Below are 16,113 nucleotides of genomic sequence, written 5' to 3'. Positions count from 1 at the left end.
CCCACACACACACCCCCTCTACCTCAAACACCGTACGGACCCACGTGGTGCGATCCTCCCCAACCACCCTCGGGAGAAGCGCGGTGCAGAGCGAAACGTCCCCGATAACACTCCCTTTTGAAGGGTACACGCATTTTTTTAAATATTTTTTGCGCGCGATCCGGCGTGTGGTACTTTTTTGCTTGTGCACGCATGTTTTCTTCGTGAATGTGAGGCATGCGAAGTGGTCGATATATATAGGCATCCAAATAGAACTGGGGTAATGGGATCTGTATGTTTTATACTGAGTGTAGACAGACAGGAAATACCAAACTTTCAGTGTCAAAAATTCCTCTTTTCGTGCACCCGATTCCTAAAATATTTGGACTCCAATGCATATAGGAATTCGGTATTATTTACTTTGACCTCAGATTTTTATTCGCGTTAACATGCATACACATTATCTTGTACGCTTACCATATTTTTTTTTTAAATTATTAACATTTATTACATAAAAACGATCATTTTATATTTTTGCTTATTGATGTGGTCCTAACCGACGGTGATGATCGGTGTTTATTCACGTAATCCCTTCCTCCTGCTAATCATTCTTATTTTCCTGTCAAACATCTCGATTTGGTCGATCCTGATTCACTGCCCATTCAGTATCCGTGACGGAATGTATGCCACAAACTGAAAATTGTTTCATTATGTAACATTAGACCATTATGTAACAATGCGAACTAAAAACAAAATTCACTCATAAGGATGAGGTGGCTACCGGGAAAATAACTACGCTAGAAATGATTTTAAAACCCATTTGATGTCAACACTGGGTTCAGTTGAGCACACACGTGAAATGCAAAACTTTTACCCAAAAACTTCAAAAATAAAGTTTAAGTTCATCTACTATGAAAACGAGATAGCCGAGATCGTGAACTTGATTGGCACTAGGTTTGTAAAGGGGCGGGGAGGTAAAAAAAGTTACAAGTATGGGGAAAGATAGGGAACACACACTAGGTCACTTGGGTGTGTTTGGGAAACAGTGACCCACGTATACCTCAATCACAGACATAAAGGCAAAATTAATAACAAATTAAAGAAAGTTACAACTACACGATCACTAGGATGTGTTAAGGAATAACAGTCACTCTCGTGAATCGCATTCACATACACACACTCAGGGTTTGCAAGGATAGTTATGTTATGATAGGGACCCGTTGTACTCACACAGGAGTAAAAAAAAAAAAATCAAAAAGAAAAAGCCCAAGTTCCCGTTCGCAATCACTCGGGTGTGTTAGACCTTTGCGAATCGCCCTGACTTACTCGTTCAGTTGTTTTATTTTTTATTAATTTTGCCTTTATGAGTGTGATTGAGGTGACTCTTCCAGTGTCCTTCGCGGCCTTACCTGATAAATCTTCAGCGAGTCTAGTGCCAAGAAATTAAGCAGGATACAATTGTAACTAATTGAAGAGCAGGTATCTAGAAATGTTATCATTAAGTCCGTAAACGATAGAAAAAGAGTAAAAAATTAATAAACATACCATCCTATTCTTCAAACAGTTTTCAGTTGCGAGCTGCAATAATTATTTACAATTACTGCTTCGGTTTAAAAGGATTAATTTTTAACTTTAAGTTCCGCATTGCAATTCTCAGATATCTTCGATGATATATCATGCTTTAGGTCGGAGAATATTCAAGTTTGAAGCTGAGACCGACATCAAACGGATAAAATTTAAATCTAAAAGTGGCCATCGTAAAATTACTCTTAAATACTCCTTTTAAACTTTGGTAATGTAATAAACATATTTTGGTAAACGGAAGAGATCGATGGCAGCTGTCGAGTGACCAATTTACAAGTCCGATGGAGAATACATGCGATCATTTTCCGCAATGCACACTCTTCAGTCGGCGGACTCCATTACTTGGTCATCACCAAGAATAGCGTACTGGAAAAGCCTCTGCAATAGGTTGAAACGGCATAGCAATAGTGAAGAGATACCGGTGAAATACGCGCCGCCTCCGTTGCGGAAGTATTTAAAGAGTTCTGCGATGTATTAATTCAATGCATGAATCTAGCGTCGGAGAAGGAGAGGGCACAAGGCGGAGGTCGCCATTCGGCCCACTAGATGTTTTCAAAAAAAGTTTAGTAGATACCGAACATTTTCACAAATGACTGTCATGCCTAATTTTTTTTTTTTAAGAGTCGACTGCGGAAGCTGTAGCTAGGGCGTGGTGACTAGTATTTAAAAAAAAATGCCTGTCCTCTGACCCAACTCAGAAAAGTAAACCAATTTCTCATTAGGTCCACCCATTTAACATCTGCATGCTACCATTTAACATCGCCCATACAAGAGATCTAATCAGCCATGACGAAGACCTTGCGCGAGGTCCCCGAAGACTACTTCCAGGGCGCGTATTGGTCATGGCAGAGTCGCTGAAAAAAACGTGTAGAGGCCCAAGAACAGTACTTTGAAGAATTTTAAGTGTTGGTGCAAATCTGTTCAATAAACTACTTTTAAGAAATGTATTACTTTTGGAATGCACCCTGTATTTCCATTAAATACGAGAAGTGAAATAGAGGTTCTGCCATCTCAAAATTCATTTCAGGCGTTGTAATAAGAGTTTAAAATCAAGTCTTCCTGCATAGAGGTTATATCTTTTCTCATGTCGACTTATATTGACCATTCACAAACTGTGCAACATAAAAATGCAGTTTTTTAGGTGCAACCATCTTCCTTGGCACAATCAAAAACTTCGGCTCGCAGTGAGCAAGGTGCATATCCATCAAATCAGGGAATCGTTATCAAAGTTTCCTTCACATCGATGTGAAACCATTAAAACCCCGAGGGCCCGAGTTGGGACTCCTGAATTGGGAGGATTATTCAGTGATTCCCCGATCCCTACTTGAAGTGCTTTGTGGAGAGAACTTCAAGTGGAGTAGGCCGACCGTCAGATGGGAAATTAAACTGTGGACCCCTCGTTAAATCGGTGAACTAATACCGATAACGGGTTTCTTTCCACCCGTTCCCTAAATAAATTCTGCCCCAGCCAAATCACCTACTTATCACCAATGGCGCAGATGATCGTAACTGTCGGTCGTGGGGGCATCGAATCGAAGGTAGACTCCCACATCGCGAATCCGACGAGAATCATTCGATCGCCATTTCCTTTCATTTCCTCCTCATTTCATTTCGCTGCAGTCACCTGACAAGGGCTCCAGAGAGACGCCCTCACGGCGCCAACACGAAAGCGGTTGCCACGTTGCGAAAGGCGAGTCGCGGAGGATGAAGGCGAGGAGGGATGATGCCGTGAGGACTGACTCGGGAGGAGGAATGTCACCGCGGCGATCCCACTTAAAAAGCGGAAGATGTGGGTGAGTCAAGGATGCGCGTGGTGTCCCATTTCGACGGCTTCATTTTTCTTGTGCAGCAACGCTTTTGCGAGCTGCGATCCGCTCCGCGCACCCGTGCGGGGGGAGAGGGGGTTGTCTTTCACGCTTTCGCGACATCCACCCAGGTCACCCTCGCGCCTTCCCGTCTGTCCACTTTTCCTTCCCTTGTGCGAAAGGGGGGTGAGGGAGGAGGGGAGGGCGGGCGTCTAGAGGAAGGATCCGGTTACCCATAAAGGCATGCAAGGTGCAAACCTTGTCCTTGGGAGTTTCATCGTCCAAATCGAACGAAAATTTGGTGAATTGGCGCAACGCTTCCGCGACGGACGGTGTCGAATCTTCGTTGTGTGCTTGACTGATTTGGCGAAGGAGCTCATGCGTACGTCAAGGGGTTCCCTCTCCCCCACAACCAGTACTCAATATGACTCATCATCCCTCGCCTATCAAACCCACCAACACCCCTCTCCCGCGAAAAATCGGTCACACTCTTATGCTATTAAACGCACAGTATTTTTACAGTTATATGCTGTTATATTTTCAATGAATAATAAAATATAAGAAAATGCACGCTTCAATCGTAACTAGCCAAGTTCTTCTTCAAGAACACAGTTGCTTTTCAAACCCACTTTGAAACAAAAAAGCACGTAAGAAGTACCTACAATCGTATTATTGGTATAAAGCTAATGACAATGGGTATTACTGCGTTGCATAGACGTTTTATAGTTTAATTTATTTACTACCCTGCTAGCCACCGCTAGGGAGTGCGGCAGGGGGTTACACACCAGACTCCCCTTGACCCTTTCCCTCCTAGCACACTCGGACAAACGCTTTATATTGTGATCCCTCATTGTTTGTGGGAAAAATGAAAAAAATGGCATCTTAAATCTATCTATTCTACGCTTAATCTCTAGAATTTCATTGACCGTAATACAATAGGCCTAATAATACATGTTCAACATCATTTCAAAATAGACATCCCTCCAATTTACTATGCAAGAGATTTCATCTGTAATTTAATCTTAGCTCCAAGAGAGAACCCCAACCTAGATCCTCTAATATTTAGAAACGCTACTCAGTTCATCATAACAACGTTTCACAAATCTTGCTCCTATGCGCTGCACGCAATCTAATCCGGTAATCAATACAACTTCAGAAGGATCCCATATACTAGGAGCATTTCTTGAATGAGGCCTAACAAGCGAAACAATTTTCCTAAACTTTTTTTTGACGTAAAACGAGATAAATGATAAAGATTTTCCATCAACCGCCGTTTCCATCAAATACCGTAGTTATTGTTTAAAAATTTGTAATGCAGGAGAGGAAACAAGTATTCATTCAAACAAGGATTCCTTTCTAAGAAGGAGTTTTTGGAACGACACACATTCATAGCAACTTTTTTGTTTAAAGAATTCAAAATTTATATTCTAAGAAATAAGTGTTGACTCTACCAGACAGTAATGGCCCAAGAGTGCAAAAAGCCAGAGACAAAAAATCAAGTACTGTCTTCCACATGAAATGCTGAACAAATGAATGATCATGTCCTTCCTACGTAACCTAGCCCTTGAACATTATACTCGTATTTGGTATGAGTCAAAAACCACATCAGAAGAAGAACTGCTTTAAATTGTATTAAGCACAGAAACTTTCACAAGGGAGGAGTTGATATCAGGGATGTTGAGGAAAGATGTTAAGAAAATATTACTGAAAATCTTGATATGGAGAATGATTTTGCATGGCACAGAAAGATGTTCATTGAAGTAAGATGATGGGCATGGATTGGATAATCCTGAGATATGGGTGTAGGAAAAGATAGAAAAAGTAAAATGGACAGAAGAGAAAACATATGGAGTACTGGGCATGGTTGGCATTGTAGGGTAGAGTCTGAAGGTTACAGGAATAGTGGATGCAGAGCATTTTGATAGTTAATGGAATATTGGATTGTGATTAGGGAAGAATGTTATGGAAACAAGGAATAGGGAGGAAAAGAACAGGCATGCTGGATGGAATGAAGGGAGGAAAGAAGTATAAGAATTTGAAGAGGGGCTTATTGTAGTGTTGGATGTAAGGTTGTTCTATGAGATGGAGCTAAAAAGTGGTGAAATAAAATCAGTGCCCAACCACCAAAGAATAACATGATATAGCAAGAGCAATTCATGATGAACCCCAGAGTTATACAGACAATGCTTTATAATTAGGGCATAATTTGTTTTACATACTGAGTCAGGGTATTAGTTTCATATTAAGAAACATGGCATCTAGGAATTGATGCAAATGGAATGATTTACTTTCTAAAAATTATTCTAATTATTGGTATTCTACTCTTTAGAATATGTGAGGACCACAGAATAATAAGTTTGTTATTACACATAGCATAAATGATTCTCAGGATTATCAACAAAAAGTTGGAGAGCAGAGCAAATGATTACTTAGGGGATGATCAATTTTGGTTCGTGAAGGGGAGAGGCATGCCTGATGCCATTGCAGTAATTCTTACCAGGTTTATTCTCTTGAATCTACTGTAACACTACATTAGTACTAAATTGTAAATCGGAATATATACCTGCCACAGGAAAGCTGCAAATTAATCATGCTGTTCCTAAATTTTTGGTTAATGTAAAATCGCCTGACAACTACTTCCTGGGTACCCAGGTATTTTCCACATATACCCATACTTACCGTGATGCGCCAAGCAAGTGTTTGTAATTAAGCCATATCTCCTTCAAAACTATTGCTTTCTCCCCACGGTCTCCCCTTTCTCCAGTTATTCCGGAAAAAACAGGCTTGCAAAATTTGCTTTGATGTGCTTCGGGAACGAATCACTTTGGTTGGATTTGGCTCATCTTGGAAAACCCATACAGTGGATTGCTGTTTTGTTTCGGGCCACTACGCATAGATCCAAAATTTGTCACCTGTGAAGATTTTATACACAGCTTTTTATGCATCGCGATTGTATTTCTTGAGTATTTCTTTGCAACAATTGACCCAATCACCAAATTATGCGGGATCCTAAGCAATCAAATTTTTTTCACAGCCAAATGTTCATGCAATATCTTATTGATGCTCGTCGTAATAATCCTCAAGGATGCCTCTATCTCACGATAAGTCACATGAAGATCTTCCTTTACTAGTTCTTGCACAGTGACAATGCTTTTGGGCACACCAGCTGATTTTAAATGACCTACATAACTTTCATTGCTGAGCTAATGGCGGCCATAAATGGAGTTAGTCATACCATCATTTCAAGAGGAAGTAAGTTGATCAATGCACACTAGTCTTGATAATCCATGTCAAAAGTCGTAAAAAAATCATCCCACAAAGGGTTCACAAGTTAACTCAATTTTTTTCGCTGAGACAAAATTTGAGTTACTGTAACCAACAGAAGTTATGATCCAATGATAAAATGCTCCAAGGAATGTTAGCATTAAAAGGGTCAAGATGAAAACATCAGATGGCACCTAAAGCACTTAGCGTTGTCAAGGCTTAAAATACATAAATAGCAATCCTCCTAACTATTGCTCCTGTAATCTTCATACAAACGTAAACAAATGACTGCACACATGATATCTGGTCAAAATTATTTTCCAATTAATGAATTATATTTTTAATTAAAATTTTGAAACATATGACTCAGATTATTTGCTTCAGTATCATCATGGATTAAATTGGAAACATTATGAAAAATTACCAATAAAGCAAAGAGTAAATTTCATGTAAGGAGGGTATAAATTGTACGTAGATTCTTCTGATATGCGAGATGGAAACTGATAAATATTTGATCGATTTGGAAATAAATCAAATATTTCCATAAATTTTGGCCTCTTGGTTACCTAATTGCTAATCAGTAAACTGCAGAAATTCACTCCCATTGAAAATGAAAATTGAATGTTTTACAAGTACAATTAAAACTAGTTTCACTACATGTACAAACAACCTTCAAATAATTACATAGGCACTTGCCTGAAGATACTACAATAGCAAAACTAGGCATAATAAATCATCACATTGTCTGTAGAAGGTTAATATCTCCAAGTTTTTCAGTTTTCCATCATATCAGTCATCCCCACAAAGCAAAATTACTTTTGAACACTTCCATAAATCCTTTGATCTCTTGATGGCAAAGTCTTGGAAAACAAACTAAAATCTGAAGGGTAACTTCAAATCTAATTTACTTCCCTCTCCTAGGAAGTTATAAAAACTATTTACTGTGATATTAGAGGATGAGGATAACACAGGAGAAAAATAACAAGTACTTCACCTTCAGTGGTATGGCAGGCTATGGGTTAAAGCATTTAGTTGCTGGTCACCTGGGTTCAAATGTGGATCCCGCTGCACTCAAAATTCAAGCTTCAATCACCTATTATGCAGCAGGACCGACTGAGAAACCACAGGCAACACAGCAGAAGGGGCAGATTCCCACACCCTAAACATGTGAATTTCACATGCCAGAGAAGTGCTTCACCCTCACCTATCAAACCTACCATCAGGTTGAAAACCATTTTGTTCATCTGTACTTCCATAGCGTATATTTCATCAGAGTTTAACTATAACTATACAAAAATAAGTCAAATCCTATAATAACAAGACAGTCTTTACAACAGCACCAATTACCTACCAAACTAATATATAATAAAATTTAGAAATTTTATCGATCACTTGGCAAGTAATGCATACTGTTTTGCTGGAGGGGTGACGCACAAACAACATTATTTCAAAATCAATGGATGAAATTGTATCTTGAAAAATTACAAATTCAGAAAATATTCTTCATCGATATGAATTCAAAGCAAATGCATGAACTACACCCCCGTCTAAATAATACTACATAAATAAATTACATTCAGAAACTGAATAAAAATCATTGTGTTTATACCGTTCAGGTATAGGCAACAGTCTTTCACAAGAAAAATTATTACTAAAACATAATAAATACTTCCCCAGGAGGCTTAAAAAGATGAGGTAATCCAGCCATATAATAGCATTTGCACACAATTAATAAAAGAAATGGGGTAATACAAAAAATATTGCAGCATAAATAATCATGCTATCAGCAAATTTAAGGCTCTGAGAGCCCTTCCATTTTTTGCAAACATTCACATGTTTTTACAAAAAGAGCAAGTAGTGAAATGACCAGAAAGTTTTTTTTTTCTCAATGGCATTATAGCCAAGTGTCATGATTATCATTCAGTATTTCCAGATGTGAAGAAAATTCCATTTTACTTCACTTTGTCTTAATCAATAGATACATTTGTCTTATCGCGAGAGAAGTGATGTGTCACTGAGGATGGAAGCAAGCATGTGTTGGTCCATCAGGGCAGACTCAACCTCCTCATCATCCCATTGAAGTGAAACCTGGGAGAGAAAAATCAATTTTTTTGTATCGAATATTTTACTATTAGCGCATGCCAATGCAAATCATCAGCTGACTGACCATTTGATCACAAAAAAGCTCCTTTACAAATAACAGAAATAGTTAACACTCATAAAAGTAGGCAGTGAAAAACATTACAACTTGCTTAACAAAGTGTGCACTGGCACCCTTAATGTCGAGAAAACTTTCCAAGATTGGATATGGAAAGAAAGAGACTTGTTATTTCATCACCTTTTTTTTCAATTTTAATTGTCAAGGCCCAGGGTTTCAACCAGTATGTACAATTACAAACCTTTTCTTTCTAGACATATCCATCCATGACATGCATATTTACCGAAGCATAACCATTAAGATTCTAAAATTGAATTACATTTGGAAGATATTTAGTGCAAAAGCTACTTTGCAAATAATGAATCAAAATATGTACTCTTATATTGTTCTAAGGTGCTAAGAAAAGAAAAATTCCCAATGAGCATCAAAATCGTGATAATGGACAACATATTAACCATTATCTGTCTCTCTAGTTAAAAGAACACCTTTATAAGCTATGCCGAGTGACTATTTTTGCCATTTTGCCACAGTATTCAATTGCTCTGTGATTATCTGAATGTTGTACAACTTAAATACACCACGGAATAATCATATACCGCACAGGGATATGACAATCACCAAGGCTTTGCAAGCACAATGCATAAATTGTGATTAATTTACATAATCCTCGTAAATAGTTCACAGCTGCCTTACTAATGGTACTAAGGCAAATGATAACTTTGGCATTCTTATATTAAACATTGGATGCAAGTACACATTAATGAGTTCTTTATTTGTTTTGGTCGGCATTAACGATAACTTCTACTCTACATATGCAATGCACACAGTTTATAGCTATACTCACTAACTCTACCTAAACCAAAGCAGGAGAGAACTTTCTCAGTTTTAATGACACACTCGTATTTCCTTCCAACAATTATCAGGGCATTTAGAATTTTCCGCAGAATTCTTCCTCATTAAAAAGGCGAAACACCCTGCTCTATGAATAAGTTTTAAATATCGTACCAACTCAATAATATTTAGATATGCATGTATTATAGAAATGCCAGGACATACCTTGGTGAGTCTTGCCTCTTTTCCAGACTGCAAGCGAATAATTCCCCTCGTCTCCACTAAGGTGCAAAGGCTATGGAACTCTGACTGGTCCAAAGGAGTAATATTCCTTCTTTTGCATGCTCTGCAATATACCTCATGCAGCTGTAAAAATTCAATAATTCCTCGAGTTAGTCATTTTAAGGAGCCATGCTAAAACAGATGCCAATTCAGATAAATACAGCTCAGAAACACTGTGAGAGCATAATAAACTTAGTAAATCTTTTTTTAAGATTATACATCAATACGCATTGATACAAAAAACCACACAAGGAAACTCTTTGATGACAACATTGAATGACTGGGTGTGCCCAACTGAAGCACTTGTTGTGATGCATTGTGAATGGCAAACTTCCCCTTTTCACAGGAATCATCTGTCCCAATACAGCTTGCTCTATTTTCATTCATATTCATTGGTACAACAACTCCAATTACATAAAGAAATTTTTTACTTTATCAGTTTTATTCAGATTGACTAATAATAGGAAAAAATAATTCCTCTTAAGTTTCATCCAAGGGGTGGATTTAATAATGGAAAACATTATAATAATGCTGAAAAGATATAGAAAATTATTGGAGTTTAAAAGGTGATTATATTACTATATGAAGCTTTACTTTATTATTATTTTTGTAATTAGCACACAGATTGAACCCACAGAAAACTTGAGAATAGAATGAGTATCACCTTATAGCACAACATTTAGAACCAACACTTTATAAATAACAGCTATGAAACATACTAATCGGTTTTAAAAAATTTTTTTTTAATTTTTAAATCTCCCAAATGATTAAGGACTAAAATTATTGCATTACTAAAGTAATCAGAGAAAAGCAAAGTACGCAATTCACAATACACAATGGAAATAATACAACATGCAATACCACATATCTACTCATGTTATGCCATCACTGAAGAGTTAAGTTGGATATTTGATAACCAGCTTCCGAAGTAGTCTAATTTTAGTAGCTTATGGAAATGGCACTTCACCTTAACATCTTAAATAAAAAAGAAAGCCAAGCAGAGACTAAGAAGTGCACACTCGGGTATAAATTGTGGCATTTTATCATGACGCATTATTTACTTAACAAAATAAAAGGAACAAATTACTGAGTATCACAACATAATGATAAATATTATTCATCACTGAAACAAAACAACTATCAAGCAAATACACCATGTGAACTGTGAAAAATGGCCTCAATAAGAGAGTATGAGAAAATGGATTGCCACTACAATAGTGGAACATACCCTTCCAATGGTGATGGGCTTTCCTTTCATTCCTTTCTTGACTAAAAGGATCAGTGAACATAAAAGAACTTTCTGCTGGACAGGGAGTCCATTTTCCTTAGAAGCCTCCTTTGATGATGAAGACATTAATGATTGTGAAGTGTTATATACACCATTGAGCACAGACAAAACCTCATGGAGTTCCACAACAGAACCAGTAGTCCTCTTCCTTGGACTGCTAGAATTAGTACCTGGAAGAGATATTAACAATACAAAATTAGATTGGTACTTGATGTGCTATGCAAAGAGACTTTCTCTTCACATTTTTGTGGAGAACATTGGAAAAAGGTCACCGCAATCACATAATTAGATATACTTATTATTTTGATGAACTTTGAATGAATATTTCTATATATTAATTTTCTTTGGGAATCAATGCTTAATTTTGCAGCAAGTTATGGAATCATGCTTAAGATGTCAACTTGCCATACCTGCCTCAAAGATCTATCACCATACCCACACCAACCTCCTGGAGTTTCAACTTGAGAGAGCATTGAGGTAAGCTTTTTTTCAAACCTACAACCACATGGCTCACTTATTAGAGCAGAAATTAGACGGCGAGAATTGTCAATTTGAAAGTATGTGGCGGTTAATACCCACTTCCTTCGGTGCCAGAATGATGCAATGCATAAACTAAAATTCTTTCGCTAATAGACCCATGGCAAGAGCACAATGTACTTATTACCAATATAATATATAAGCAATGAAAGAGTTATATGCCATTATAGCTACAATATTGCCAAAATATTAGAATTGCATTCTGACGCCAGCCACATTCACATAGTAGCATCTCAGAGAATAACTGATAAAATTCTGTGAACATTTTTTAAGCAATTCCTTTTGATTATTTTATTTTGCAGGTGAGCATTTTTTGCCCACGCAAAACCAAAACTGTGCATCATCTAAAGAATGCAACTAACTGACATGATTTAATACTAATAAGAGACATTAACACATTTTCATTCACTCATTTTCTAATTACATATTCAGCGATGAATTTTCTAAATTTAAGTCATGACCTATACACACCAAGATAAGCAATTAAGTTTCTCAAACAAATTATGATACTACTGTCTAATTCAGTCATGATGCACACAAAATAAGACAGATTAAAGAGAAAGAGATGCATTTCGATTTTAACAAAATGATGGATATTATTACCATTAATGAGATAATGTTCAAAGGAAATTTGTGAATTTTTAAGACCCAACATTTTGCAGTTTCAGCAAGGCAGTGCATTGTGTGCATGTGTATGAAGCTGTACCACCACCCCAGCCAAAGAAGCAAACCCATTCACATTGAAACGCCAATGAGGGACAGAACTGGATGGCCCTATGCAACAAATAACGTAATATTCCCAAAACATGAGTCACACAAATTTTAAGGATTAATTGGGTGAGCGGGTCATTAAGCATATATTTTCCCCAGTATTTGGTTAAATACATAGATAACTTGAAAGACCAGTTCTTCAAGTCAACATAGTTTATAGATGAAGACAAGACAAAATACAATATGGATGATACCTAAAATGTATTCTGGCCATCCAAAGAAACTTTGTTTTAACACAGACACCTCCAACTCATATTTTTTTGTTATTGAAATCTTTAACTATAAAATAACTGTTTAGTACATATTGCAAATATGCCCAGCATGCCCATTTCATAAAATATACATTAAGTGTGTTTCACAAGTACTAAATGGTTATGTTAACAATCATTGTGCATATACTTCAAGGAGAATCTAACTATGAATTATACAACCTACCATCGTCAGATGTGGGCTTGAGAACACAGGCATTTCCCGAAAGAGCAGATTTCCTCACAGAGCCATCTCTATCACCAACAAGCTGAACAACTCTTCTGCCAACATCAAGGGCCCGTCTAACATCTCCTGACACGGATGCTACCTTGCTTGCCAGCATCGTCAATGCAGGTGCTGAGAAAACCTCTCCAACACCAGCCTGTACGGAAATTTGCAAATATGAGCCTTAAGAACTACACATTTTTATAAACCTTTGGCAAAGTAATTATAACTTTTATACTTATAAAAAAATGAATTCATAGGAAAAATGTCCAGATTATATAAAAAATATTCTTCACATCTAGGTCACTTCTCGATTCAAATAACCAATGAATGCATTATTGCCTACTCAATGTAATGAGCAAAAGAGACTTTGCAAAAGATCAGCAATTGGAGGTTATGACAAAGGGGGGGTAATGGATTAACACAAAATGGCAGAGTAATGACTTGCACTGTTACTGATTTTTGGTTTAATGTGCTGGAAAATACATTGAAATATTCAAATAAATTTAAATCAAGGCACACCCAAAACTGCTGAAGAAGATTTTCCAAAGAAACTATCTCCCTTGTAGTCATAAAATAATCTAGTAATAAAACAAAATGGATACCAATGTGAAGTGATTCTTAGCGGTAATCATGTTTAATCAGATGGAGAGACATTGTGCATGTGAAAAACTTTTCCCTGGGAGTTTCTGAGAAGAAAACATCCTATTATGAACTAATGTGGCTAGAATTCAAAATACTGCCAGTAAAATATTTTAAACGGGACTGCCAAAAAAGTTAGAGATTAAGATACATCATAGTATCCTGAGTTAAATTTTTTTACATAACTATTGAAGGTTGTAGTTATTTCTTGTATTGGCACTGTTAGTCAATGCACAAATGTGTGATGCACCCGTAAAATTTATTTTGTCTCACATCACATTATACACACAAAATAAATCCAACCATATCCATGCTTGCTTACCTTAGTGAGCCTATGAAGGAGAATCTGATGTATTTCTTCCCTTGTGTATGGAGGGAAATGGATTAGAGAAGGTGGGTGTGTGGTGTGCAACCTAGGCAGGGCTCGAGAAGTGAGGTCCAGTGCATTTGCAACACCCACCAGGGAAATTCGAGAGCCAGGGAGATGAGGCCAACCAAACACAGAATACAAAACATCCTGCTGGCTGGATTTGCGGACTCCCCCACCAACTAACAGCTGATCCATTTCATCCAGTACAATCAGTCTGTTGAAAAGGGGAAAATAAAATAAATCCAAAAGCCATATTCATTGATCATGCCCAGAGAAATCTTATTAGGCAATCACAACACAGCTAAACACACATCAACAGCTATAGACATTTTAAATGACTGGTGAAGTGCAACTCAATACTAAGTACAGAACAAAGATTATGCTCTTGAACATCAAATTCTTATTCAAAACCTAAAGGATCTCAGAATGTCACTTGCTTCATAACTTCATGATTTCCTCTGAACAAGGAGACCCAGTATAAGAAAAGGATTAATGGATAGGGAACAAAATATCTAATTTTAATGCCACTATAAGTAATAATTCTTAAAAATACTCAAGTCCAGAGGATTCTATCAAAGTGAGGAAATTGTTTATGTAGAACTTACATCCTCCTCCTGGAACGAGTAACAAGGCTTTCAACCTTTGAAATCCACTCCTTTTCATTCCTGGCTGTTGCTTTAGGATCCAAGGCTCTAGCTACATGTGAGTAAATACTCGATGCCATTTTCATTGATGTGCAGTTTACATATATGCACTTAAAACTATTCCGTACCTGAAAAATGTACATATTGTGATAATTTTGATCAATGGATCTCAATAACTACGTTTAAACGTTAACACAGATGCATCCTGAGAGTAAGCTACATTTGTCGACAAAAAATCATAATTGTGAAGACCACGCAGTAACATATGCGTAAGTAAAAATAAAAGGGCAAAAAAAGGAGTTTAAGCTCACCTTTGGATCCTCCATTATACGACAAAGGGAGGCTGTCTTCCCTGTGCCTGGGGGGCCAGAAATATATATGGATGTAGTACTTTCGTTCTCGATACAAGAGTGCAGCAGAGACCGTAAATGACAAAACTGTTCCTTTCTTCCTATAAGGGCACCACAATCTCCGTCGGAATCTGTAGCTTCACACGATGAGGACGATGCACCGAGGGCAATCCGGGCGGCGCGATATTTTGATACTGGTTTCGATAGGAAAAAAATATTATTGATGGAAATGAAGGGTGGTCATAAAAGACATAATAATGCAGTTCAGTTTCACACCTCGATCATCAACGAATAATTTTTTAGGCTTCAAACTTGAATCTTTCGGATTTGCCTTCTCTTCTTCACTTTGTTCTTTTAGGTTCAACTTCGTCTTCAAATGTACATTCAATGAACTTCTGCCATCACCAGTTGCCGCCTTCCGATTTCGTTTGGGTGACCAACCTTCAATGCAATAAAATTAACAATATTAAAACGATCCGCAGAGTTGCCATTTCCAGTCGCAAACAACATACTTCATTCACTGCATTCCAAAAACAGTCGAAAAAAATTACTTACCACTAAATAATTCTGATAAGTAAACAGGTGACTTGCGCTTTATTTTTCTACCAAATGAAGAGATTGTTTCTCCAACATTTTCCGCGTCACTATCACTTCTAGAATCAGTTTCTTCTTCACTTCTTGAAGCTGGATCCTTTGAATTAAGCGAAATTTCGCAGGGCTTTCTTGAAACAGCTTCAGATATTTCATCACTATTACAAGTTTTGAGACAGTTCCTTTTCTTGCGAACATTAAACTTAATTTTCGATTGAGAAAGAGACATTCTTAAGTGGTCAGTGATCGACTCTTTAAGTGATGAAATTGAAACCAGGTGCTTGTTATATAAATTAAACCCTGCGACGACACGCCGATTCTGTTTCTAGTGGACTCAAACGTCTCTGAAGAATTCCTGCTACGATTGAAACATTTTCTTCAGCAAGCGCACCTAGTATTATTAGTATTACTTTCCCCTATCAAAACACTAGACCACTCACCCAAGCACACGCAGTGACACGACAGCTGCACAAATGATCGCGCGGGAAAAGCCGGCAGTGCTGCGGTGCTGCCAGCTGACGGTAAGACACGTTGACAAACATA

The 16,113-nt window shown here is 37.4% G+C and overlaps 1 protein-coding gene across 1 annotated transcript; it reads right to left on the bottom strand.

Annotated features, from left to right (window-relative positions):
* Window positions 1-7,897: 7,897 nt before the first annotated feature.
* LOC139694076 (cell division control protein 6 homolog) lies at window positions 7,898-15,799 on the bottom strand. Its single transcript, XM_071592501.1, has 9 exons — window positions 15,535-15,799; window positions 15,256-15,420; window positions 14,941-15,173; window positions 14,591-14,757; window positions 13,938-14,199; window positions 12,935-13,130; window positions 11,132-11,361; window positions 9,847-9,987; window positions 7,898-8,720 (listed from the first exon to the last, which is right to left on the bottom strand). Exons 1-9 carry the CDS (start codon window positions 15,797-15,799, stop codon window positions 8,622-8,624), a joined length of 1,758 nt encoding a protein of 585 aa, XP_071448602.1. The 3' UTR covers window positions 7,898-8,621.
* Between the last annotated feature and the right edge of the window lie 314 nt (window positions 15,800-16,113).

The sequence above is a fragment of the Hetaerina americana genome, unplaced genomic scaffold, assembly GCF_022747635.1.
Source record: "Hetaerina americana unplaced genomic scaffold, ioHetAmer1.1.p SCAF_5, whole genome shotgun sequence".
NCBI classification, from domain to species: domain Eukaryota; kingdom Metazoa; phylum Arthropoda; class Insecta; order Odonata; family Calopterygidae; genus Hetaerina; species Hetaerina americana.
The sequence above is the reverse complement of the archived record's forward strand: the minus strand, read 5'-3'. Positions and strand labels throughout refer to the sequence as shown.